This window comes from Elephantulus edwardii, unplaced genomic scaffold (genome assembly GCF_000299155.1).
Source record: "Elephantulus edwardii isolate Elephantulus edwardi_28Jun2011 unplaced genomic scaffold, EleEdw1.0 scaffold00354, whole genome shotgun sequence".
NCBI lineage: Eukaryota > Metazoa > Chordata > Mammalia > Macroscelidea > Macroscelididae > Elephantulus > Elephantulus edwardii.
Window position 1 is genome coordinate 303765 of NW_006400104.1, and position 24998 is coordinate 328762.

The 24998-nt window shown below is 41.0% G+C and overlaps 1 protein-coding gene and 1 pseudogene across 1 annotated transcript; both read right to left on the reverse strand.

Annotated features, from left to right (window-relative positions):
- Positions 1-1785: 1785 nt before the first annotated feature.
- Positions 1786-14640, reverse strand: THG1L (tRNA-histidine guanylyltransferase 1-like (S. cerevisiae)). Its single transcript, XM_006901980.1, has 6 exons — positions 14411-14640; positions 12980-13156; positions 10103-10272; positions 9214-9302; positions 7369-7476; positions 1786-1947 (listed from the first exon to the last, which is right to left on the reverse strand). The coding sequence occupies exons 1-6, from the start codon at positions 14599-14601 to the stop codon at positions 1786-1788; spliced, it is 897 nt and encodes a 298-aa protein (XP_006902042.1). The 5' UTR covers positions 14602-14640.
- A 1642-nt stretch (positions 14641-16282) lies between these two features.
- The window catches only part of LOC102868238, an 11511-nt pseudogene continuing 2795 nt past the window's right edge, over positions 16283-24998 (reverse strand).

Consider the following 24998-nt stretch of genomic DNA (forward strand, 5'->3'; position numbering starts at 1 on the left):
GCTTGACAACCTTCTTGCCTCACTTTTCTTATCACAGTGTACTCTGAGAGACTGGCTGCCTTATCAATAACCACAGGCCTCTCAGACGAAATACCCAAACCTTCACTGGTAGAGTCTGAAATCAGCATTTTAAACAAGTACTCCAAGTTGTTGGGTATTTTTCCCCATGCAAAGTCTATGAACCACTGCTTTGATGTAATGTATTCTGACTTAAGCAAAGATATAGATAAGTTAGAATTAAAACAGTGCGTTTGAATGAAACAAAAAAGGTAGTAAAAAAGAATTTGAAACATTTAATTTTTTTTTCTCAAATAGAGTTTAACAATTATCAAACATGAGCTGTATCTTCCTGTGGAATGGGGTGGACAGGAAGAGAAAATGTCATTGACAGATGGAGTGTCAATTAGTGAGGGAAGAGGCCAGCCGTCACCCTTTCAAAAATACATTTTCTTCTTGGCTGTAAATTCTGCAATATGAGACCAGGCACTGGGATGTGGGCTGTGTCTTAATTAATTCTTAATAGATCAGATGATTTCTTCCTCTGAAATGAGGACAAGAGGAAATGGGTGTTCTCTCACCATCGCCTCCTCCCTTCAGAGGCCAACAGCCTGGCAGCAGGCGATCACCACTGCTGTTCTTCACTGTCTCCACTGGCCCAACAGCAGTAAAAGCCGTTATGACTTTCTTGCCACCTGTCACCTATGACTCCAAGGAGAATGTTAGCCCCTCTGCTCTTGAATTCAAATGTTAGCTTTCTGGTTACATACAGGGTACTTGAAAACCTTTTCCAAGGATTCCAACTTTCTGAATGGGAAGTTCAATACACTGAGGCAGATTGTAAAAGGGAGAAACCCACCCCACCCGTCCAGTATGGAAATACACTCTAGTGGCTTAATGGTAAGGAAACGGCATTGGCAAACCGAAGGCATATAGTTCAATTCCACCAGTTGTTTTGTGGAAGCTGGTGGGCAGTTTACTGCCCTGTGCCATTTACTGCCTCTGAAAACCTGCTGGAGGGTTGGCTATGGGCCAATTCCAACTTGATGATACACAACAACACAAAAATGTAAGCAGTTCACTTAAAATGCAAGAGATTGTTTCTCCCATTTTCATTCTCAAACAAGATTCTTCCTAGAAAGATCTGGTCTTGGTAACAAGGCTCCTGGAGAGATGATGTTGCTGACAGTAAAACTTAAAAAAATAAATCTGTTTTACCATGTACAGAAGGGCATGCAAACCACTACTCATTTGTTCAAAGTTGCCAATATGACGAGCTGCTTTGTGTATTATGATTGGAATTCCTGAATTCAGTGGCATCTGACAGACATCAATCCATACTTATCTCTAGGTCTGCCAAAAATAAAAGCAAATGGATGAGTGGAGAAGGTGAATATTTCAAGATTATTCAATCCTCTAAGATCAGGTGGGAGAGTAAAGTTTGGGCTTAAGTTCTATCACAGATAAAAAGAGCTGACAGGTTTTTAAGACATGCCACAGCCTAAAAATGATTCATTTTGCAAGGCATAAAATAGTTCGTGCTTTATAAAAATAGTATCATGATTTTTTTTAAATGCACTTCTAGCGAAAGAACTATGTTCCAACAGTGTTCAAAAGGTGTTCTGCTTGGAGCAGAACAAGATATAGTATCCCCATCCATCCCTTTATTCCCTGTACCCCTTTCAAAGCAACACCTATCCTTCTCAGCACTCTCTTGGATAGTAGGCGTGCTAGGGCCACTTCAGGCACCTTGCAGGGTGAGGCACACCAGTCTTGCAAAGCACAGGGTCAACTGCCTTCAGTTAGGATCTCTGGATGTTCCTTCCAGAAAGCATCCCCGATGATATTGCAGTGAAATGGCACTGGCTTGGTCCTGGTCCGTGTCACTGCCATCTTTTTTCCTTCCATTTCTGCTGGGAGTTTAACTTCTTTTGTCGTGACTTCATCCACCTACACACAAAAGTTGAAGTATTGACACTGTCAACTAGAGCGTGAGTTTGGGAAAGAAGGGGAGTTGTGTGGGAAAGGTTCACTTTTCACATTTATATATTTGATATGTGTACATTCGTGCATGTTGTCACACACATCTCAACAGGCACGGATTCTTTTACAACTTCAAATACTTTCACAAGGTTATGTTGCTATATTCTGACAGGAGAGTTCAGGAACAAAAGAGGGATTCCACGTGTGGTAATAACTACAAAATAGAGATATTTCTCTTCTCTCATCTCTGACATATTTTAATCTGTATCAGATATCAGCTGTATTCTGAAAATACTAATAAAAGAGTGGAAAAGTAGTCAGGGAAATAACCTACAAGTTACATTATGTAAAGATACTTTAAAAATTATTCTACATGGAATAAAATAAACTTGAAAAATTCAAAATACCCAAGAGCTGGTAGAGAGAAGGAATACTGGTAGATTTCAGGATTCAGATAAAGACTTGTAAGTATGAACATCTGGGGAAGCTCATGAAAGTGACAAAATTCTAGTATTTCTCGGTATTCTCTGAGATAGATTCATGGATTGACAAATCATTTAATAGCTTTGTCCAGTGTGGAAGAAAGTGCGTTTTAAATGTTCTGTGAATGCCAAAGTCCTCCTATCTGCAGTAGATCCTTTAAAAGGAATTATGCCCGCTGTGGGAGTGTTAGAAGACAGAGAACACAACAGTTAGAACATGAGCACACATTCTAAAATTCTGTGATTCTACTGATGGAAAAGGTCATTGCAGACCCCTAATTCACAGTAACTTACAGTGAGTGTCCAGAAGGCAAAAAACTCTATACTATCTCTCTGGGAAGAATCTAGTTCACGTCAGTGACTGCAGTCACATTAGCATTGAGGTAGCAGGCAAGACCAAGCCTAAAATGGCCCAAGCTCTCTTTGCTGACCTCCATTTTTCTTTTAACATCACAGCACTATAGTCCTGGATTGACTTGCGTACCCCTCAAAATACATGTAGGGTAATGATATAATGCAGAAGTGATATAACAATTTCTCCATGATCTAAGAAGCCATATAGTTGCAAGAGGATTAAGGGTTGGATGCCACATAGCTTTGATGTGCTGTAAAGTGAGTTTCCCTAGAGGGTGGCCTGTAACACCTGGCATCTGACTGGGTAGGTGTGGTGAAAGTCAATGACTTCTCAGGCCACTACTAACTTTGCCATGTAGATGCGCAGGAATATGCAAAGAGGGTGTGTTAGCCTATCCACAAGGGGACTGACTAGTCTCCCTAATTGACAAGGGAATTGGTTAGTCTTGCCTTTAAGTTGAGTGAGTTCTACCGCAGAATGGGAGACTCTCACAACCAGCAAAGTCTTTGGGCCAGAGATTCATCATGCAATAGTCAGACCTGCAAGAAAGCAGAAACAGCTGCAGGAGAGAACCAGAGACCTGACATGAGAGCGAGCTGAGCTTGGGACTGCTACCCGCAAGGAACCAGAGCCAAGAGCCTTTTCCCAAGTTTATTTGAGGACTGATGATGGGGAGCCATAACTGGCAGCACTAAGAGCCTAAAGCTGCGAAGCTAAAGGCTGAGGTGCCTGTGAGGACATTTTAGAAGCTGTCCTGACTGAGTGTATCTGCTACCAACCTGAATTATACTTCCCTAATTTGGTTCTCTGTCATTTGTGAACTATTACAATGGATTTCAGACCCAAAAGAACCATTAAGATTGGCGCTGGGAAGAGTAGAAAGAGCTGTAGGAACATGGGTAACATGTCTGACCTCATGGGAATTAGATTTGTGGTGGTGATGATGTTGACAGGGATAGTTCCCCTTTGTGGAGCTGGTAAAGTCAGATATGGCCTTCCCAGGTACCACTGAAGACGCCAAAACCGTGCGGCATTCATTCCGGCCCAAGGGCCTACACACCAGTTCTACAGGATGCATCGCCTTTGCTCAGGAAACATTATGACTAAACTTCAGAGACATTGGTCCCAACATAAGGAACTATGAGCAGCTGATGTGTTTGGAATCACAGAAGCCAAGGAAGCTTCATATACAAGCTATTAGATCAAGGGCTGGTCAATGGGAAGATAGATGTGAAGGGAGTGGGTAGAAGTTGAGGGGTATCCTGGTGGATGGTGGAGCAGGGAAATAAGTGGGTAAAGACACGTGTGCCAAAGGCAGGGACAACACTGACACTAATGGTTAACTCCACAATAAGGGATATACCTTTAACTTGCTGGTCTGTCTAATACTTCTCTAAATCCGAACATTCACATTAAGAAAGACTAGGAAGAAGGATTGGCCATCCACTTCTGAAATAGTAGGCCTCTGAAAACCCTATGTACAACAGAACACATGTAGATAACAGAAAGGGCAACTGAGGTTGAGCTTTCAAGTACAGAAATACAAAGGAAGAGGAACAGTTGTAAGCAGACACTAGTGACTGGGACATGGAATGTGAGAACCATGAATGTAGGAAAATTAAATATTGTTAAGGAAGAAATAGAACGCATAAACATTGACATACTAGGCATTGGTGAGATGAGATGGACTGGGATGGGGCATTTTGAGTAGGATGATCATATATTACTCTGGAGATGAAAAGGGGAGGAAAAATGGAGTTGCTTTCATAGTTAAAAAAGTCATCGCTAGATCCATCTTGAAGTACAATATTGTCAGTGACAGGATGATATCCATACGTATACAAGGAAGTCCAGTGAATACCACTATCATTCAGATATATGCACCAACAACCAGAGCTAAGGAAGAGGATATAGAAGATTTTTACCAACTTTTACAATCGGAGATCGATCGAACATGCAATCATGATGCATTGATAATAATGGGTGACTGGAATGCAAAAGTTGGGAACAGAGAAGAAGATCCAGTAGTTGGAAAACATGGACTTGGTGACAGAAATGGAGCTGGAGAGAGAATGATTGAATTTTGCACAATCAATGACTTATTGATAGCAAATACATTTTTTTTTAAATTTCTATTCATTTGTTGTTGCACTTTCCCCCCTTCCAACCTTCCCTTCTAGTACACTACCCTCTTGGAAAAGTAAAAAAAAAATTCTTTCATTGTTTTACAATCCCTCCCCCAAGTTCCACTCCACTATACAGCCTTTGCTCTGGACTGCTGTCATGACAAAAATCCCTAATAATTTCCCTCTTAAACAGTTTTCTCCCTCATCTGTTTCAATGCAGTATAAATTATTGAACCCATCCTTCTCAGTCTCCTCCCAACCATGAGGTCGGTCCTGCTTTACAACAGTGGTACTATGCAGTATTTGTCCTTTGTGACTGAGATACTTCACTCTGCATAATGTCCTCCAGGGTCACCCTTTTTTTTTTATTTTTAATTTTTTTTTTGTTACAGAGGTTTTGGATTTCCATTCATTCATTGCCGCAATTTTCTCCCTTCCCACCTGCAAAATACTTAAGAAGTTAAGGCTTCTTTGAAGGAAATGGCAAAAAATAAGGCTCCAGGAATAGATGGTATACCAATTGACATATTTCAGCTAACAGATGCTGCCCTGGACGTGCTTACCAAGTTGTGGCAAGAAATCTGGAGAACAACCACTTGGCCAACTGACTGGAAGAGAGCTATATTTGTTCCCATCCCAAAGAAAGGTGACCCAACAGAGTGTGGAAACTATAGAACAATATCACTGATTTCACATGCAAGTAAGATTCTACTGAAGATTACCCAAAAACGACTGGAACAGCACATCAGCAGAGAACTACAAGAAGTCCAGGCTGGGTTCAGAAGGAGTTGTGGTACTAGGGATATTGTAGCTGATGTTAGATGGATCTTAGCTGAAAGCAGAGAATACCAGAAGAATGTCTATCTGTGTTTCATTGATTATGTAAAGGCATTTGACTGTGTGAATCATAACAAACTGTAGCTGACTCTGAGAAGAATGGGAATCCCAGAACACTTGATTGTGCTAATGCGAAACCTATACTTGGACCAGGAGGCAGTCGTCAGAACAGAGCAAGGGAACACTGCATGGTTCAAAATTACGAAGGGCGTACGCCAGGGATGCATCCTATCTCCATACCTTTTCAACCTATATGCAGAACAGATTATCCGGGAGGCTGGGCTCTATGAGGAGAAATGTGGGGTCAAGATTGGTGGACGATTTATCAACAATCTGCATTATGCAGATGACATAACCCTACTTGCTGAAACTGAAGAGGACCTGAAGCACCTGCTGCAGAGGGTCAAGGACTACAGCCTCCAATATGGATTGAGGCTCAATGTCAAGAAGACAAAGATTCTCACCACTGGACCAATTGGCAGCATCAGGATGGATGGTGAAAAGATTGAGATTGTACACAGCTTTAGTTTGCTTGGCTCCACAGTCAACACTCTTGGCACCAGTAGCCAGGAAATTAAAAGGCGCATTGCCATGGGAAAGTCTGCTGTTAGGGACCTCTCCAAAGTACTGAGGAGCAATGGTGTCTCTCTGGAGACTAAGGTGTGTTTGATACAGGTCTTCACAATCACTTGTTATGCATCCGAGTGTTGGGCAATGACCAAGGAGGATAGGAGAATTGATGCCTTTGAGCTGTGGTGCTGGAGAAGAGTATTGAGAATACCATGGACTGCTAGGAAAACAAACAGATTAGTCCTGGAAAGGGTTAAACCGGGTGGCTCCTTGGAGGCAAGGATTCTGAGGCTCCGTCTAACATACTTTGGACATGTTGTGAGGAGAGACCGGTCCTTGGAGAATGATTGGGAGGGTGGAGGGACAGCGCAGGAGGGGAAGGCTCTCTATGAGATGGATTGATTCAGTGACTGGGATAATCGGGATGGGAGTGTCAGGACAGTGCGATTGGCACAGGACAGAGCAGAGTTTAGGGCTGCTGTACATAGGGTCACTATGAGTTGCAAGCGATTTGACGGCATATACCACTACCACCACATGGCCCTGGTTGTTCTTACAGGAGGAAACATAGTGAATATGGGAGACATCAGTACAAGCAAGAATTGGCATGAATGGGCTGTATTCTTTTGGACTCGGATTGCCACACAAGGAGGATCATTGAAGGCCAAGACACACTGAAATCTCCAAGGAGTGTAGGCCTACAGATGCTAAATAAAGACCTTCTTCTAGAACTGACAGGGGACGTGTGTGTGTGTGTTCTCTTAGAGCTAGATCCTTGAATTTGGACTTCTAGTCTCCTAAACTATGTTGTTGTTGCTGATTGCCTTAGAGTTGAGCACGACTCATAGCAACCCTATGAACAAAAGGCACCTCTACAACTATCGACATTTATCAAAGTTCATAGAGTTTACGGTAGCATGTTGTTTTCTCCTAAACTATAAGAGAATAAATTTCTGTTTGGGAAAGCCATCCATGTATGCTGTATGTTACAGTAATACTAGATAATTAAGAAAATTACCTTCTGCCATATCAACACAGTTCCTTTCCGATACATCACAGGCTCATTATTGTAGTTGACGTTGAATTCAGAAAACAAAATCTCATTCTTGTCTGCTGCAACAGTTCCCTGAGGAAATAAAACAAGTGTAAAAGCTTTGTATATTCACTCTCCCACCTAAGCCTATCTATGCATTCTACCATTTATCTAAAGTTTTCACAATCAAAAAGAACAAATTTTATGAAACATGTTATGAAGAATACTACATTTTTAATAGTAATGTAAATTTTATCCAGATGTGTAATACAATTCTCTTTGAAAGCAAACATTTCACTTCACAAGTTAAGACTGTGAGTTTCTCTCTCTCACGGCCATCATCCTGGAATCAATTCAAGGCTGACTGTCCACTGGGTTTCTGAGGCTGTAAATCTCAATGGTAGGAAATTGCTCATCTTCCTACTTGGAGCCACTGGAGGGAGATGACTTAATAATGAACTGAGCACCTATTATGTACTATTTCACATATATTTCCTTATTTGATCCTTCTGACTATCTCCATTTTAGAGATAATGTAAGTTTAGAAAAATTATACCAATTGTCCAACTTTGTTAATATTCTTCTAGTAAGAATCAAAAATCTGAGCTTAATCCTTCCAACACCCACTCAGAACTTTCCGTATTTCCCTATTTCTCCTCCTGCTATATACAGAACTTCAGCAGCAGCACAGTTCATAAAGAAAGCCATTTATCGAGTAGTTCTAACAAGACAGACATTGCATCAGGAGTTGTTTTAAGACATGTTCTCATATCAGAATGATAGTCTTCCTATGAGCAACAGCTATCAAATAATAAAAGCCAGGTTATATTGAGGGCTAAAAATGTTCTTTGCATATTTTATGTGCATCATGCTATTTAATTCTTATCATAAAATATTTAGGTAGGAATATTATGTCTAACATTTTACCTCCAAAAAAGAGGGTAAAATCACAAGCACCATCTGAATATAATTTGACTCCAGAGTGTGAAGTCTTACACCATACCTGCCCTGCTGTCAAGTTGACCAGACTCATAGTGATGGTTATCCACTGGATTGCTGAAGCTGTAAATCTTTAAGGGTGGGGACTACTTACTCATCTTTCTCCTGAGGAGTGATTGGTGGACTAGATCCACCATGATTTCAGTTAGCAGCCCAACACATTGCACACTATGCCACTAGGGCTTCTTAAATCATATATTGTTACTGTTACGTGCCAATGAGTCGAGTACTACCCATAGCAACCCTATGAACAGTTGACTTGAACCCTGCCCTTTCCTGTGTCATCCTCATTGTCTCTTATACACTACAGCTCACTGCTGAAAAGTCACCATGTTAATCCATCACATTGGGGATCTTCCTCTCCTCCGCTGATCCTCCATCTTTCCAAGCATGATGTCCCTTCCAAGAAGAGCCTCACCTAGCTACATATCCAATGTATGAGAAACAAAGCTTCATGATCTAGAGGCTTTAAATCCAAAAAAACTGTTAAGAGTCCAGCTGGTAAATGCAAGGAGTGAAAACACCTCATGGGGACTGACATTTAAAGAACATATTCTCTGTCTACTGAGGGCAACTAATATGCATCTCCAGGTAGTGTTCTCAGTGGGACTGCAGAGAACCACAGCCCTAATTCCATCTTCCAGTTGAGGAAACAGACTCAGAAAGAAGTAAATCATCCAGGGTAGCAGAAAAGGCAAGTAAGAGAGCTACTACAAGTATGACTTTTATACACTTTCAAAGTAAATCTGTCAGGGGAGAATGCTAAATGGTATGGGAGAGGCTACAGAAAATGGTCTTCAGCTAAGCAGTGAGGCAATAATATCTTTATACCTGTAATCTCTGTTGGGCCTGTACTGGTGTTAGTCCAGACTGTTGAATAAGCGCCCAGAAAACTGTATTATAAAGGTTATTGATGTGACCTGCAGGGAAAACAAAACAGTACTGTTCATATACTCAGAATCTTTCTTCAATACTTACAGTTCAAATATGAGAGCCCTGCCCCTCTCTTTTTTAAGGAAGGCATCTCAGAGACAGCTACAGACTTGTCAAACTTCATAGAAAAGGAAAATGGAAGGAGGTGTCAAAAAGAAAAAAATATTAGGAAGAAACCAAACCAATCTGTTTCCTATAAACTGCTCTATCATATGAGGTATTCTTTAAAAAAAATCCATTAACTTGTATGTTAAGTTTAGAAATATCATCAAAGCTGTTTGATTTACATAATTCCTATTTCTTTCCCAGTTATTCTGGTAAAATCAAAACACATCTATCAAGTATAAATATAGGCTTAGGAACATTTCTTATAAGGCAGGGATCACAACACAAATATCTAGCAAGAACAGAAGTGTGTAAACCAGAGTGGGTGGCCTCAGGGAAGTAACTGAGTGACAGAGAGATTCAGAATCAATGGAGTGAGTGTGACTGAGGGTGAAAGAAAAAGAGAGAGGCAGACAGCCATGGCAGAGTTCATACCACAGAAGGTGGGAAAACTAACCCAGTGTTGCGAAATAGCTTCTGATTTAAAAAAAAAAAAAAGAAAAAAATTAAAAATAGGTTGCTTCTTAAAAAATAATTAAAACTTCCTCAATTTCTCAAATACTTAAAATAAATAATACTTCACTCCAAATAAAATACAACTGAGCCAAACCCAAAACAGATCACCACCTCCAGTGTATGGAATTGGGAGTTTAACTCCAATTATTTATTTGATGTTACTCACAATCTGCTTGCCGCCAGCTGAGGTAGTCCTTTAAGGTCTCGTTGGTAGGATAAACCACGACTCTTCCATCAAAGCCTGGGGGATACAGAAGAGGCTGGTCCTCAAAGTAATCTCGCCAATAAAACACATAGCTGGAGGCGAACTGGGAGGCCACATGAGTCATGAACTTGCTTGCAAATATAAAGCACATTGGGTGGAGCAAGAAAAGAGAAAATACATGGTATTAATTCAACAATATCAAGATATGGCCTACGAGTGCAACAGAGAGATTACAGTACTCAGTACACCAAGAGATAAAATGCATTTAGCCAAGACAAAACACTTTAATATTTTAACAATATCTTTTTTAGAATTTTTTTAACAATATCTTTTAAATACAGCATGCCTCTACTCTCAATTCTACAAGTAATTTATTAATGATTTGTTTTTCTCTGTAGTATATGAATTTATGGTTCAAGAGATTCTTTTGAGAATTATGTTTAGAAGTTTAAAAGTAAAACTTTAAAAAAACTTCAGTTTACTTTTGAGACTAAGTTTAAAAGTAAAACCAAGATGTCCTTCAATAGATGAATGGATGAACAGGTTGTGGTTCAACTACTAAAAACCCCAAACCCCACTGCCAGAGTCCATTCTGACTCACAGTGATTCTATCAGACAGAACGAACTTCTCTCTAAGAGCTCCTACGTTATAATCTATAAGAAGTCTGTCACATCTTGCTCCCATGGAGTAGCTAATAGGTTCAAAATGCTGACTTTAGCCACCAACAGCTTAATCACTGTACCTCTAGAGCTCCTGTTGTTGTTATAAAGCTGTCAAGTAGCCTGTGAGCCCTTGTATCTGAACATTAACCTATCTTGAGCCAATTTCACTGTCTCTGACACACATACCCCATTTACACGAATTACTAATCCATCTCATCCAGGGTCTTCCTCTCCTACTCTGTCCCTCCATCAAGCATAATGTCCTTCTCCAAGAATTGGTCCCTCCTGGCAACATGCCCAAAGTATGTGAGATGGAGCCTCAAAATCCTTGCCTCCAAGGAGCAGCTTGGATTCACCTTCTCCATGACAGACTTGTTTATTCTCGTGGCAGTCCACAGAATGTTCAATACTCTTCTCCGGCATCACAACTCAATGATACCAATTCTTCTTCTATTATCCTTAGTCATTGTCCAGGTCTCTGATGCATAGCAAGTAATCAAAAAGATCTTGGCTTGGATCAGGTGCACCTTAGTCTCTAGACTGACTGACACTGTTGGGCTTTTACCCTGGAGAGAAGATTTTTCCCAATGTGTTTTGATTTTCTGACTGCTGGTGCCATGAGTATTGATTGTGGAACCAATCACGCTGAAACTGGTAACAATCTCAATCTCTTCTCCATCTATTGTAATGCTACCAAGTGGCCCAGTCATGAGAAACCTTTCTTTTCTCGATGTTCAATCCATGTTAAGATTACAGTCCTTGACCTTCTGCAGCAAATGCCTCAGGTCCTCCTCAGTTTTGGCAAGTATGGTTGTATCATCTGCATACTGCAGGTTGCTGATGAGTCTTCCTCCAATCCTGATGCCATATTCCTCTTCATAAAGTCCAGACTCCGTAATGATTTGTTCCACACATAGACTGAAAAGTTATGGAGAAAGGAGCATCCCTGATGTATTCCTTTCCTGCTTTTGAACCATGCCATGATTACTTGCTCTGTTCTGACAACTGCTTCCTGTTATACCTATACATGGTATTTTATTCACAAATAAAAAGAAATGAGCCACCAAATTACAAAAAACCCCACAAAGGAATCTTTAGTAAGTATCTCTAAGTGAACATAACTATATAGGATATAATTTCAACTATATTAAGACTAAGGAAAAAGTAAAAACTACAAAGCTAGTGAAAAGATCAATGCTTACAAGGAAGTAAGGTGGGCAAGAGGGTAAGTGAGAGAGATGAGTAGGTGGAGGATAAAGTATTTTTAGAGAGTGACATAGGAATAGTGGACATAGGATGATAAGAGGGCTTTTCACTGGAAAGTGTAAACACAAATGTTAATAATGCATCAATACTTGCTCATGTAACAAACTTGATACAAATGCAAGATGTTAACATTAGACATATATTAGACATATGTAAGAGAGAGAACATGAGATCTTTGTACATACAATTTTTCTGTAAACTTAAAACTGTTCTTAAAAAATCTACTAAAGGAATTCTGGTGGCCTAGTGGCAAGAAGCTGCACTGCAATCCCAGAGGAACATGGTTCGAATCCACCAGACGCTCTGCTGGAGGAGGGGTAATCTCCTCCTGTACCAGTCAGATCCAATTTGACGGTACACACACACACACACACACACACACACACACACACACAAAGATAAAAAACTACCAAAAAAAAAAGTTTAAACAATGTATAAGAACTTTATGAACTCTGTATGTAAATCAGTATAAAATGAAAAAATAATGTGAGATAGAATGTATATGGAAAAAAAAGTTTAAACATTGCAATATATGTAGAATTTGTCATGGGCTAAAGTCAATCTATAAATTATTAGTATTACATTCTTGTGGTCTGTTTCTAGTCTTAACATTCTATATCAGACCAGAATTTGGTGGGAAGCAAAGAGAAAAAGAAGATAAAGAGGCATATTGAATGCTCAGACAGAATAATCCAAACAAGAAATAAAAATAAATGTGTGTGTGTATATTTACATATATTTTTTTCCCTAGCAGTTCCAAATACTACAGATAACTTCCAAAGTCTGTAAGTCTGCAGTTAAGCCATCAAGTCCACAGCTCATAGTGGTTGTTACAATTACAATGAGCAGAAGTCTAGATGCTGGTAGAAAATATACTGGCAAAGTATCCTAGGCCATGAAGAGAATTACCTGGCTCTTCTTTTAAACCAATTACTCTTCCGGTTGAACACAAAGCTGTATTCATCACTCTGTCCATAAGCAATTACAATATCCTCCAATTCTTCCATTACGGTCTGGGCACATTTGGTCATTAGGTGGAGAGCACGACTGTCATTAGGTTTCTCAAAGTTGTGCTTCTCAGCAAACCTTTACAGGAGACAGAAAGGAGGGAAATGGTATGGATAGACCAGATCTTTTCATTAACACCAAAGATCTAAAGCTGTAAGATAATGTAACAGTGCTGAAAATGCAATTAATTAACTTCCTTATGAATTTTCATTTTTTTTTCCTTGCCTAGGAATAAGAGAGTGTGTGGCACGGGGGATATGACTGCTAAATCTAATTAATTCCCTTTTCTACGAAACAGGGATAAAGGGTTTTTACTTTACTTTACTGGGTTATCCTGAAGATTAGGGAATAATAACAATTGGTGTAATTGTTCCTGGATTCTAATAAGTGTGGTATGTAAGTATGGTAGTTACAATAACCAGTTTGTAAAGTTGCCTGTGACTCATAAGGACTCTATGTACAACAGCTCTGAACCCTGCTCTATCCTAAGCCAACCGTACTGTCTCTGACACACCTACCCCCAGTAACTCAGTCACTGAATCAATCCATCTTAATGTGGGTCTTCCTCTCCTGCACCGTCCCTCCACTCTCCCAAGCATAATATCCCTCTCCAAGGACTGGTCCCTCCTTGCAACATGTCCAAAGTATGTCTGACAGAGACATTAAAAATCATTGCCTCCAAGGAGCAGCCTGTTTTCACCCTAAGACGAACCTGTTTCTTCTCCTAGTAGTCCATGGTATATTCAATACTCTTCCCCAGCAACATAGCTCAAAGGCATCAATTCTCCTTCCATCATCCCTAGTCATTGTCCAGCTTTTTGATGCATAGCACATAATTGCGGAAATCATGGCCTGGATCAGGTACTTTTATAAAAACTAAATTCCCATCTTTCTGCTATATATTTCCTTTCCCCGCCTCCCGCTCTCCTTCCCGAATCCAGTTCCTATGACTTTTTACTGGTAACAGTCTAAGCACATCACATCTTCAAAAGTGCAGTCCACAGTCAGCATTCAAAGATACCTGACGGAAGAGCTGAACAAAGCTTAAGAGTTGGATGTGCCTTGCGACTGACTTTGTCCTTCAGTTCTCTGTCCATTTAGCATGGGTGCTCCAGGCCAATTTGACAGCGGGGACACACCCCACTTCACTTAAACACCTTAGTCAGACCTCCCCCAAGTACTGTCTGGGCCCGCACACAGAGGGAAGCTCAATCCCGCGCAACCATTGGCTGCCCTGTTACCGCAGTAACAGAGAACCCAAAATTCCTACAGCAAGTGGCGGAGTTCCCAGAAGGGTTGGTGCCCCATGCGGCACCCATCAAGCTTGCTCACCGGTGGAAATTCCTGCCATCCAACCGCACTACCACCCAGCAGTGAGGCAGGCACGTGTCGTCGGCCTCGAAATCTCGCACGTATTCGAACTTGCTCTTTGCCATGGTTACTCCCAAACTCAGGGACCGTCTCAGAAAGACATAAGTGACAGCCAGACAATCACGAATCTTCACGTTGCAACCCGCCCACATGCTCTGCCACGGAAGGGAAGGCTTCAGAAGCCCCGCCCCGGAAGTTCTTTTTTTTTTAAATCCTGGTAGCCTCTCTAGGCAATTTGGAGGCCTATCTCTCTCACTTCTCCCAATCTATAATCTGTACCAACTGGCTTTCTTTTTTTTTGTATTTTCGCAGTCACTCCTGCTAGCTGTTCTCCACACAACTTGCAGCAAGTTACTCTCCTGAGTTTTGTTTTTTTAATTTTTTGGCAAGATTTGAAGGATTAGTTGTGATTTATTTTCTTAGTAAATGTCAGATGTCACCGAGTAGATTCCAGTCCAAGTAGACTTCTTGGTTGCAGCCCAGGTGTTCAGGTGTGCTCCTTAGGGTTTCCAAGGTAGTGACCTTTCAGAAACAGGCCTAAAATCCGAGGCGCCTCTGGAAGGGTTAAACTACTAATCTCTATTAGTAGCGCAGCCCTTAACGATTTGCAATTTACACATTATAAGAAATAAGTACTATAAAATACAATTTAGAAAATGAATACTTAACATGAGCGAAGCATGGTGGTAGGTTTCTTCCAGTCTCCTTTCTCTGTATTTCCTGCATAGGGAACAGGGATCCCACTCTGGTGATTTAGCTTGCAAAGAGGTTAAACTGCTAACCCAAAAGCCACTCCTCTCTGGAAAGTCTAGTCCACCAGCTACTCTGTGAAAGAAAGAAGGGCAATTTCTTGCGCTATTTACATCCTGTTATTGTGACCACTGGGCCGATTGGCAGTATAAATGACAAACGGTGAAGAGATTGAGGTTGTTAACAGATTCAATTTGCTTGGCTCAACAATCAACATTCTTGGTAGCAGCAGCCAGGAAATCAAAAGACGAATTGCATTGGGGTAAACTGCTCTCAGGGACCTCTCCAAAGTACTGAAGAGCAGCAAGGTCAGTCCAGAGACTCAAGTGTGCCTGATCCAGACCACGGTCTTCGCAATTACTGGCTATGCATCAGAAAGCTAGATAATGATTAGGGATGATGCCTTTGAGTTGTAGTGCTGGAGAATAGTATTGAATATACCGTAGACTAATAGGAAAACAAACAGGTTTGTTCCCTAGAAGGTGAAACCAGGCTACTCCTTGGAGACAAGGAATTTTGAAGCTCCGTCTGACATACTTTGGGCATGCTGCAAAGAGGGACTAGTCTTTGGAGAGGGACATCATTCTTGGGAGGGTGGAGAGACAGCAGTGTAAGAGAGAAAGACCATGGATGAGAAGACTCAGTGACTGCGGTAATGGTGGTAGGTGTGTGGAGATGATGACATTGGCACAGGATAGAAGCAGGATTCAGAGCCGTTGTACATAAGGGTCATTATGAGCCACAAGTGACTCGACGGCACTTAACAACAAATGTGTCCCATCAAAACCCTGGGCGGGTTTTTGGAGGCAGTAAACTCACGGGAGGAGATTGCCCATCCCTCTCCTGCAGAGCAGATGGTGGATTTGAACCGAGTGCCTTGAGGATTACACTACAACTTCTTAACACTAGGCCACAAGAGTTGCCTATTTACATCCTACAAAGTTCTGACTCTAGAGCAGTGAGTTGGGACAGAAGAAACACACAACATTAATCAAACATCTATATGATTTTTAGTTTTTCATTTGCCCTGAGTATTTTTTCAGTGCAGGAGATATTCTAAAGTTTTTCAAAAGAGAAATCTATTTAAACAGGCAAGGAGTCATCTTGGTAGTGCATCAGTTGAGCACTCAACTGTCAATTGAAAAATCAATGGTTGATAACGGAAAAATCTTTGGTTTAAACCCATGAGGTTTTCGTCAGGAGAATATATGACAATAAAAATTATAGCCCCTTGGAATCCTATGGAGCAGTTCTGTCCAAAAGGGTCACTATTAGTCAGAATTGACTTGAGGGTAAAGGATTTGATTTAGTCTGGGTTTTAATTTCCGCCTAAATCAGTTCCAGCCTCAGTTGCTGTTTTTTGAAGTCCCCTATTTAGTGATTCCATGTGTATCAAAGTAGAAGAGGGATCACAATGTTTCTAATGACTGGTTTCTCAGAAGGAGCTCTCCAAATCATTCTTCCTAGGTGCCTCTGGGCAGATTTAAACCTCTTTGGATATCCTAAATTATTTTAATATACCAATGAAACCGAAGACCTAAAGTCTGAGATCTTGTTTCTGGCAACAAATAACAGCATTAAAATGTAATATTTGTGTGATGTGTTATGATTTAAGGAGCCATGGTGTTGGTATGCTAGTCAAAAGGTTGGAAGTTTGAATCCAATAGCCACTCTGCAGGAGAAAGATGGGCAATTTCCGATAAAGATTTACGGCTTCAGAAACCCAAAGGAGGATCACTGTGGGTCAGAACCAACATGATGGCTGTAGACAGTTTTGGTGACATAGGTTTATATTGTGTGGACAGCTGGCACAAACAAAACACTGGAAAAAATATAATTGCAATTCACACACTTTATTGGGGGCCACAAAGTGTAAAGCCCATTTATAAGCTCATATAAATTAATCCAAAATAAAGCATTAAAGGCAATTAAAACCTTAACAATCCAAATAATTTTACATAACCATTGATTGGAGGCAGGAATGGCATCCACTTCCATAATAGCTTGCCTTCGGAAACCCTATAAACTTGGAGAAAGGATGAAAGTCACACAAGTGTTGAGGACTTTCGTTCATGGTGTCACTGTGAGTCTCCTACGACTCAACGGCACTTAACAACAATAACATTAACACAGAGCGTGATCAGCTGGCCTAGTGGACAGAAAGTGATGCTGCCAAGCCAAAGGTGAGGTGGGTTACTTAATCCATGGCCCTCAGGCCTGTGTTTCCATTGTTTTTGTTCAAACATTCATCTAGGTCATATAGCCCTGCTGTGTCCACTTGCCATACAGCGGTAACTTGTGGTTGCTGTGAAGCTGAACACTGTGACACTGATGTGTCAAAGCGGACAGTGCTAGGTGGAGCTCCCCGATTAAAGCTTAGAAGCAGGAGTGGCATCCACTTCCATAATAACTTGCTTTCAGAAAACCTATGAACCTGGAGAAAGGGTGAAAGTCACACAAGTGTTGAGGAATTTCATTCGTAGGGTTACTATGAGTCGCCTATGACTAGATGGCACTTAACAACAACAACAACCACCATTGATTATTCATAACCAGTATTCAAACAAGCAGAACACTCAATACAGTGTACAGTTTGTCACAACATCTAGTAAGGGGTCAGCAGAGAGAAGTGTTGGACAGCAAGATGTTGACATCTACTGATACTTCTGTGTTGCTGTTCTGAGAATCAGGTTTTTCTAACATGTTAAACCTTAGCTCTACAAGCTTCATTCCATATTTTTATAATATACTCTTAACACCAACTGAAGAGAAGAGATCTATATTTGTTCCCATCCCAAAGAAGGGTGACCCAACAGAGTGTGAAAACTAATGAACAATATCATTGATTTCACATGTAAGCAAGATTCTACTGAAGATTATCTAAAAACGACTGGAACAGCACATCAGCAGAGAACTGCCAGAAGTCCAGGCTGAGTTTAGAAGGAGTCATGGTATTAAGGACATTGTAGCTAATGTTAGATGGATCTTGGCTGAAAGCAGGGAGTACCAGAGGAATGTCTATCTGTGTTTCATTGACTATGCAAAGGTGTTTGACTGTGTAGATCATAACAAACTGTGGCTGATTCTGTGAAGAATGGGAATCTCAGTTGATCGTGCTAATGTGAAATCTATACTTGGACCAAGAGGCAGTCGTTAGAACAGAGCAAGGGAACACTGCATGGTTCAAAATTGGGAAGGGCGTGCGCCAGTGGAGTGACCTGTCTCCATATCTTTTCAACCTGTATACAGAACAGATTATCTGGGAGGCTGGGTTCTATGAAGAGAAATGTGGTGTCAGGATTGGTGGAAGATCTATCAACAATCTGCATTATGCAGATGATACAACCCTGCTTGCTAAAACTGAGGAGGACCTGAAGTGCTTGCTGCAGAGGATCAAGGACTGCAGTCTCCAATATGGATTGAGGCTCAATGTCATTGAAAGACAAAGATTCTCACCACTGGACCAATTGGTAGCATCAGGATGGATGGTGAAGAGATTGAGATTGTTCACAGCTTTAGTTTGCTTGGCTTCACAGTCAACACTCCTGGCAACAGCAACCAGGAAATGAAAAGACATATTGCAATGGGAAAGTCTGCTGTTAGCAACCTCTCCAAAGTACTGAAGAGCAACGGTGTCTCTCTGGAGACTAAGGTGTGCCTGATACTGGCAATGGTCTTTGCAATAACTTGTTAAGCGTCAGAGAGTTGGACAATGACTAGCCTTTGAGCTTTGGTGCTGGAGAAGAGTATTGAGGACCATGGACTGCTAGGAAAACAGATTTATCCTGGAAAGGGTTAAACCAGGCTGCTCCTCGGAGGCAAGGATTCTGAGGCTCCGTCTAACATACTTTGGACATGTTGTAAGGAGGGACCGGTCCTTGGAGAGGGACATCATGCTTGGTAGGATGGAGGGACAGCGCAGGAGGGGAAGGCCCTCTAGGAGGTGGTGGATTGATTCAGTGATTGGGGTAATCCCGATGGGTATATATCAGAGATGGTGCGGTTGGCACAGGACAGAGCAGAGTTTAGGGCTGTTGTACATAGTGTTGCTATGAGTTGCAAGCGACTTGACGGCACATAACAACAATAACATCTATTGTTGTAACTGAAAGTTTATCAGGTCAAATCCAACAGCTGCTCTACTCTTCAGAAACACTATGAACTGCTCTACTCCTGGGTCAAAAATTCGCTGCAAGGAATAAACAGACCTCACAGAACCATACTCAACATCATGAGATTTATTAGGGAAGTTAACAAATTACAAATCAGCAGAATACAGTTTCTCAACCAATATTGCTGCCTTTTTGTTGGTGGTGTTGGTGTGGAATTTTTTTTTCTCCATTCATGTACATTATAAGTTGGGATTTTGGGTTTTGGTTGTTTGTTTGTTTGTTTTTCATAAAGGTGTTCCAGGACCTCAGCCCTGCCCTTCAGTTTCAGACAGAGGTCATAGATAGCAGAAACAGTGACAGAATAAATCACAAAGTGTATTGTACACACAATATTCACTATAGGCACCCTCATGAAAGGCATCCAGTGATATCCTTGGGCTGGTTGAGACACCTGGAGTTAACGAGGCTGTTCTTCTCATCCAATCTAGCTAGTTAAAGGCAAAACCAAAAAAATTCTGGGATGTGCAGCCTCTCTGGGGCATCAGTACATTATGTTTTATATCATCATTCATTTGACTCATCCCTATGAACCTGGAGAAAGGACAAAAGTTATACAGGTGTCCAGGACTTTCGTTCATAGGGTCGCTATGAGTTGCCTATGACTCGACGGCACTTAACAACAACAACAACATCATTCATTTACATTGTTTAATTCGTGTGTTTTTTTGTTTTATATAATCATATATGCGTGTGAAGATGGAAAGAGTATACAGAGTCATTGTACCAAAAGGAATTGGCAGACACAGAAGAATTTAATGAAATAACATATGAGCAAAAGCTGTTGAAGGAAGAAGTTCAAGCTGATCTGAAAGAACTGTCAAAAAACAAGGCACCAGGAATTGATGGCATACCAATTGACATATTTCAACAAAGAGACAGTGCCTCTGGATGTGCTCACCAAGTTGTGCCAAGAAATCTGGGGAACAGCCACCTGGCCAATTGACTGGAAGAGATATATATATTTGTTCCCATTCCAAAGAAAGGTCACCTGACAGAGTGTGAAAATTATCAAACAATGTCATTAATATCATATGCAAGCAAGATTCTGCTGAAGATTATAAAAAAAAATGACTGGAACAGCACTGCCAGAAGTCCAGGCTGGGTTTAGAAGAGACCATGATACTAGGGATATTATAGCTAGCATTATATGGATCTTGGCTGAAAGCAGGGAGTACCAAAGGAATGTCTATCTGTGCTTCATTGACTATGCAAAGGCATTTAACTGTGTGGATCATAACAAACTGTGGATGACTCTGAGCAGGATGGAAATCCCAGAACACTTGATCATGCTTATGTGAAACCTATATTTGAACCAGGAGGCAATCATCAGCACAGAGCAAGGAAACATTGCGTGGTTAAAAATTGGGAAGGGCGTACGCCAGGGATGTGACCTGTCTTCATACCTTTTCAACCTGTACGCAGAACAGATTATCCAGGAGACTGGGTTCTATGAGGAGAAATGTGGTGTCAGGATTGGGGGAAGATCTATCAACAATCTGCGTTATGCAGATGACACAACCCTGCTTGCTAAAACTGAGGAGGACCTGAAGCACTTGCTGCAGAAGGTCAAAGGCTGCAGCCTTCTATATGTATTAAAACACAATATCAAGAAAACAAAGGTTCTCACCACTGGACCAATTGGCAGCATCACTGTGGATGGTGAAGAGATTGAGATAGTTAACAATTCTAGTTTACTTGGCTCTACAACCAACACTCTTGATACCTGCAGCCAGGAAATTAAAAGATTAATTGCATTGGGAAAAATTTGCTGTCTGAGACTCTCCAAAGTACTGAAAAGCAATGATGTCAATCTGAAGACTAAGGTGCACCTGATCCAGGCCACAGTCTTTGTAATTTGCTATGCATTAATGAGCTGGACAGTGACTAGGGATGCATTCCTTTCCTGATTTTGAACCATTCAGTGCTTCCTTGCTCTGTTCTGAGGACTGCTTCCTGGTCTAGGTATAGGTTTCGGGTAAGCATAGCAAAGTGTTCTGGGATTCCCATTTTCCTCAAGGTTAGCCATAATTTGTTTTTATCCACACAGTCAAATGACCTTGCATAGTCAATGAAACACAGTCATTCTTTTGATACTCTCTGCTTTCTGCCAAGTTCCACATGACATTACGATAATGTCTCTAGTGCTACAACCTCTTCTAAACCCACCTTGTATATTTAGTAATTCTCTACCATTGTACTATTCCAGTCATTTTTGGAAGCAGGATTTTGCTTACATGTGATAGTAGTGATATTGTTCAATAATTTCTACATTGTCAGGTCACCTTTTTTTTTTTAGTGGAAATAAATATAGATCTCTTCTAGTCGGTTGGCTAGGTAGTTGTCCTTCAGATATTTTGGCACAACCTGGTGAGCACATCCAGGGAAGCATCAGTTTGTTGAAATATGTCAATTAGTATTCTATCAATTTCTGAGGCTTTATTTTTTTGCCAAGTCCTTCAGAGCATTCTGAACTTCCTCATTCATCACCATTGCCTCTTGATCATATGTTGTTTCATGAAATTCTTTTGTATCAGCCAATTCTTTTTTGTACAGTGACTCTGTAGACTCCTATCTTCTTTTAATGCTTCCTGAATCATTCAATGTTCTGCGCATAACTCCTTGAGCTTTGCAACTCATAGTTTGAATGTGTTCTTTAGTTCCTTCAGCTTAAGAAATGCTGAGTGAGTTCGGCTCTTTTAGCATACATGTTTATCATCTTCCTTATTGACTCAGAAGGGTGAAAAGTGTAGTTCTTTTAGTTGGACAATTGGTTGTCTCCAACAGTGTAAGAAGGGCTTTTTTGTTTGTTTGTTTTGTTCTCCCCCCCCCCCTTTGTTTTAAAAGGAAAGAAAGGCAGAAGTGGATGGACAACTGGTAGTTTACACCAAAGCAACTGTCAGGGTTGTAAAGGGACAACCTAACAAGAACTGTTACCCTGAGCCATCACTCTAACTCTCCCAACCTGCCCTCCTTCCCAGTTCCTCCACTCCTAGTCTAGAAAAGTTGAAGAGAGATGCAAAGAGAGGAGAGGAAGATTGGTTGAGAAATCACGGTAAGGTGTTACTCCTCTGTTCCCCATACTTCTCTTCACCACCTGGTAACCCTTAACATGGCATAGACAAGTGGTGCTGAACTGGGGGAGGTGTTAAGAACAGGCAAGTAGGGAGGACTGTTCCCTCACCTCTCAGAGGGATTCTAGGAAGCAAGATCATAACAAAGAAAGCCCATTTGTCAATGGAATAATACTGACAACAGATGTTGGCTATACACAACATTCTGAAAACACATAATCAGCAACTAAGGTCAAATGTATATGTAGCAGTTTCTCTTTCTGAAGTCCTTACAAACACAGAGGCAGAGAATGGTGCTAAAAAAGATCCCGGGACAAGGAGACACCATGCCAGAGCAGGATGAGAAAGGGCTTCCCACCACCCGGCAGAAGTCCAGTTCAATAAAGAACTCTGTATCACTTGCACTTCAACTAATTCTGTAGAAATTAAGCCTTGAATAAGAAGGTAGAGAAGGATACATCTCACCACCATTCAATTAATTAGAGTGGGAGCCCTCCAGCCTCCTTCTAACAGAAACCTGATACTGGAGACCAGGAAGGAAATGAGGCTTAATCAGCCCTAAGATCACAGTTTTTAGTTTTAGACTGCAGAAATGAGCTCTAGAGTGTCAAAGTGGCTGGAAAAGTATGGGATCTACCTAAAATGTTGTTAAGGGATGAACCAGAGCACTTGAGTGGTCTGGTAGGAGAGAAAGTACAAGCTAATATTGTTTCATGTTTAAATCTCTTGAGTTAAGATGGGTCAATAAATTGATTGTAAAAAAATAACTGTAATTTTCTTTTGGGGGTAAAAGCTTTAAAAACCTTTTTTTATTGTTAAAAATTTAACGTAGAGATAGGCAAAACAAACATCTTCAACTCCCAGGTTGACTCTTAAAGGGTTTTCTATATATTCTTTGCAGATTTTATAAGCTGGCCTCACTTGACAAATCTTCTTTTGTTGCTTTATACTGAGCAGGAAGTACCCATGCTGGGCAAAGGCAGAATATACATCTTTTTTTTTAGAATATATACCTTTATCTTCAGTGCTTGAATCAACCAATCACAAGTCTCATAGTGGTATAAATTATAACAGTAAAAAACTTCCTCTTCCACATACATGTTTCAAAGTGCATCTTCCAAATCAGATAGGTATTTAACTGTTAGTGTAAGATCATTTTCTTCCTTTTCCCCCTTCACTTTCCACAAATCACCCTGCAGTGCATCCCTTGTTCCAGATTGTTTTCATACATAAAATGCCTAATTATGCATTCCTTTCAGACAGTTCTTCCCTCATCTGTTCTAATGCAGTGTTCACTGCATTAAAAAGAGTAATCCACTCTTTCCGCTTTCTCTCCCCTAACCCCTCATGCCTGTCCTATTTTATAACAGTGTGTTATGCAGTGTTTGTCCTTCTGTGACTGAGCTATTTCACTAAGCATAATGGTCTCCAAGCTCCTCTATGTCGTGTAATGTTTTCAATGCTTTGTAATATTCCATTTTCTTTTAATTTTTTTTAATTATAAAAAACATATATGGGGATCTAAGGAGGTAAGGGGTGGAAACAGAAGGGTAAGGATGGGTAGAGATGAAATTACAGGGTTTCACAATTTGTTGGGTGAAGGGAGTGGGTAAAGGAAATGAGAAATGTCCATTGGGGATTAGAAAAAACAGGGAAATGGTAGGCATACTCCAATGGTGACTGATTTTTTTTTTTTAAAGAGATTGTCTTTTTCATTTGTGAGTTTCCCATTTGGGAATAGGGGCACAGACTCTGGCTTCTTCATGCTGAACAGGGTGTTGATATGAAGGGGAAGGGGAACTCACATTAACACTTTCCTGGTGGTCTTGAGTTGAAGCTCTGTGCCTACTTGTTCAACTAGAAGATATTATCATGGTGTTTTCTGCCCTCTGGACTGCAAGGTGTTTGCTTGGGCAAGTCCAGTGGGAGTGTCTGGCTGAACTTTGAATCTGCATCCACCCTTGCTTCCTTAGCTGGCAGTTATATTTCCCTTTTGTCTCTGGAACTGGGCTCAGGGTTCAGGTTCTGGAACAGAACTCATTGTTTGGGTTACCTATAGGAAAGGAAATAAACCTAGAAAGAACAAACCTGTGAGTTACAAAGAAAATGGCTTTGGAGATGTTACTTACAGGTGTACTAGAGGAGATGGAGGAAAGTGGCTTAGATAAAGTTCCTCATACACACCAGGGAGCTCTCCCCAGGGGCTGGATGGCACTCCCCAGGGGTTGGACAACACTCTCCAGGGGCTGGGTGGCTCTCCCCAGGGACTGGATGGCTCTCCCCAGGGGCTGGACAGCTATCCCTGCACCAAAGTTCTTCTGAAGTCTAGACCTTGTACCTTACCTGGGACTGTGCCTGGGAACAGCACTTCTGGCTCCAGTGCCATCATCACTGCCCCCTTCCTTTCTGCCAAGTCGTCTAATTTTAACTCAAAGTAGAGAATACCAGAAGAATGTCTACCTGTGTTTCATTGATTATGCAAAGGCATTTGACTGCGTGGATCATAACAAACTGTGGCTGACTCTGAGAAGAATGGGAATCCCAGAACATTTAATC

Coding starts and splice junctions, on each gene's coding strand:
- THG1L (XM_006901980.1), bottom strand. CDS start 14,601: ATGTGGGCGGGTTGCAACGTGAAGATTCGTGATTGTCTGGCTGTCACT. Junction 13,157..14,410: donor GATGGCAGGAATTTCCACCG/GTGAGCAAGCTT, acceptor TCTCCTGTAAAG/GTTTGCTGAGAAGCACAACT. Junction 1,948..7,368: donor CTGTGTTGATATGGCAGAAG/GTAATTTTCTTA, acceptor TTTTGTGTGTAG/GTGGATGAAGTCACGACAAA.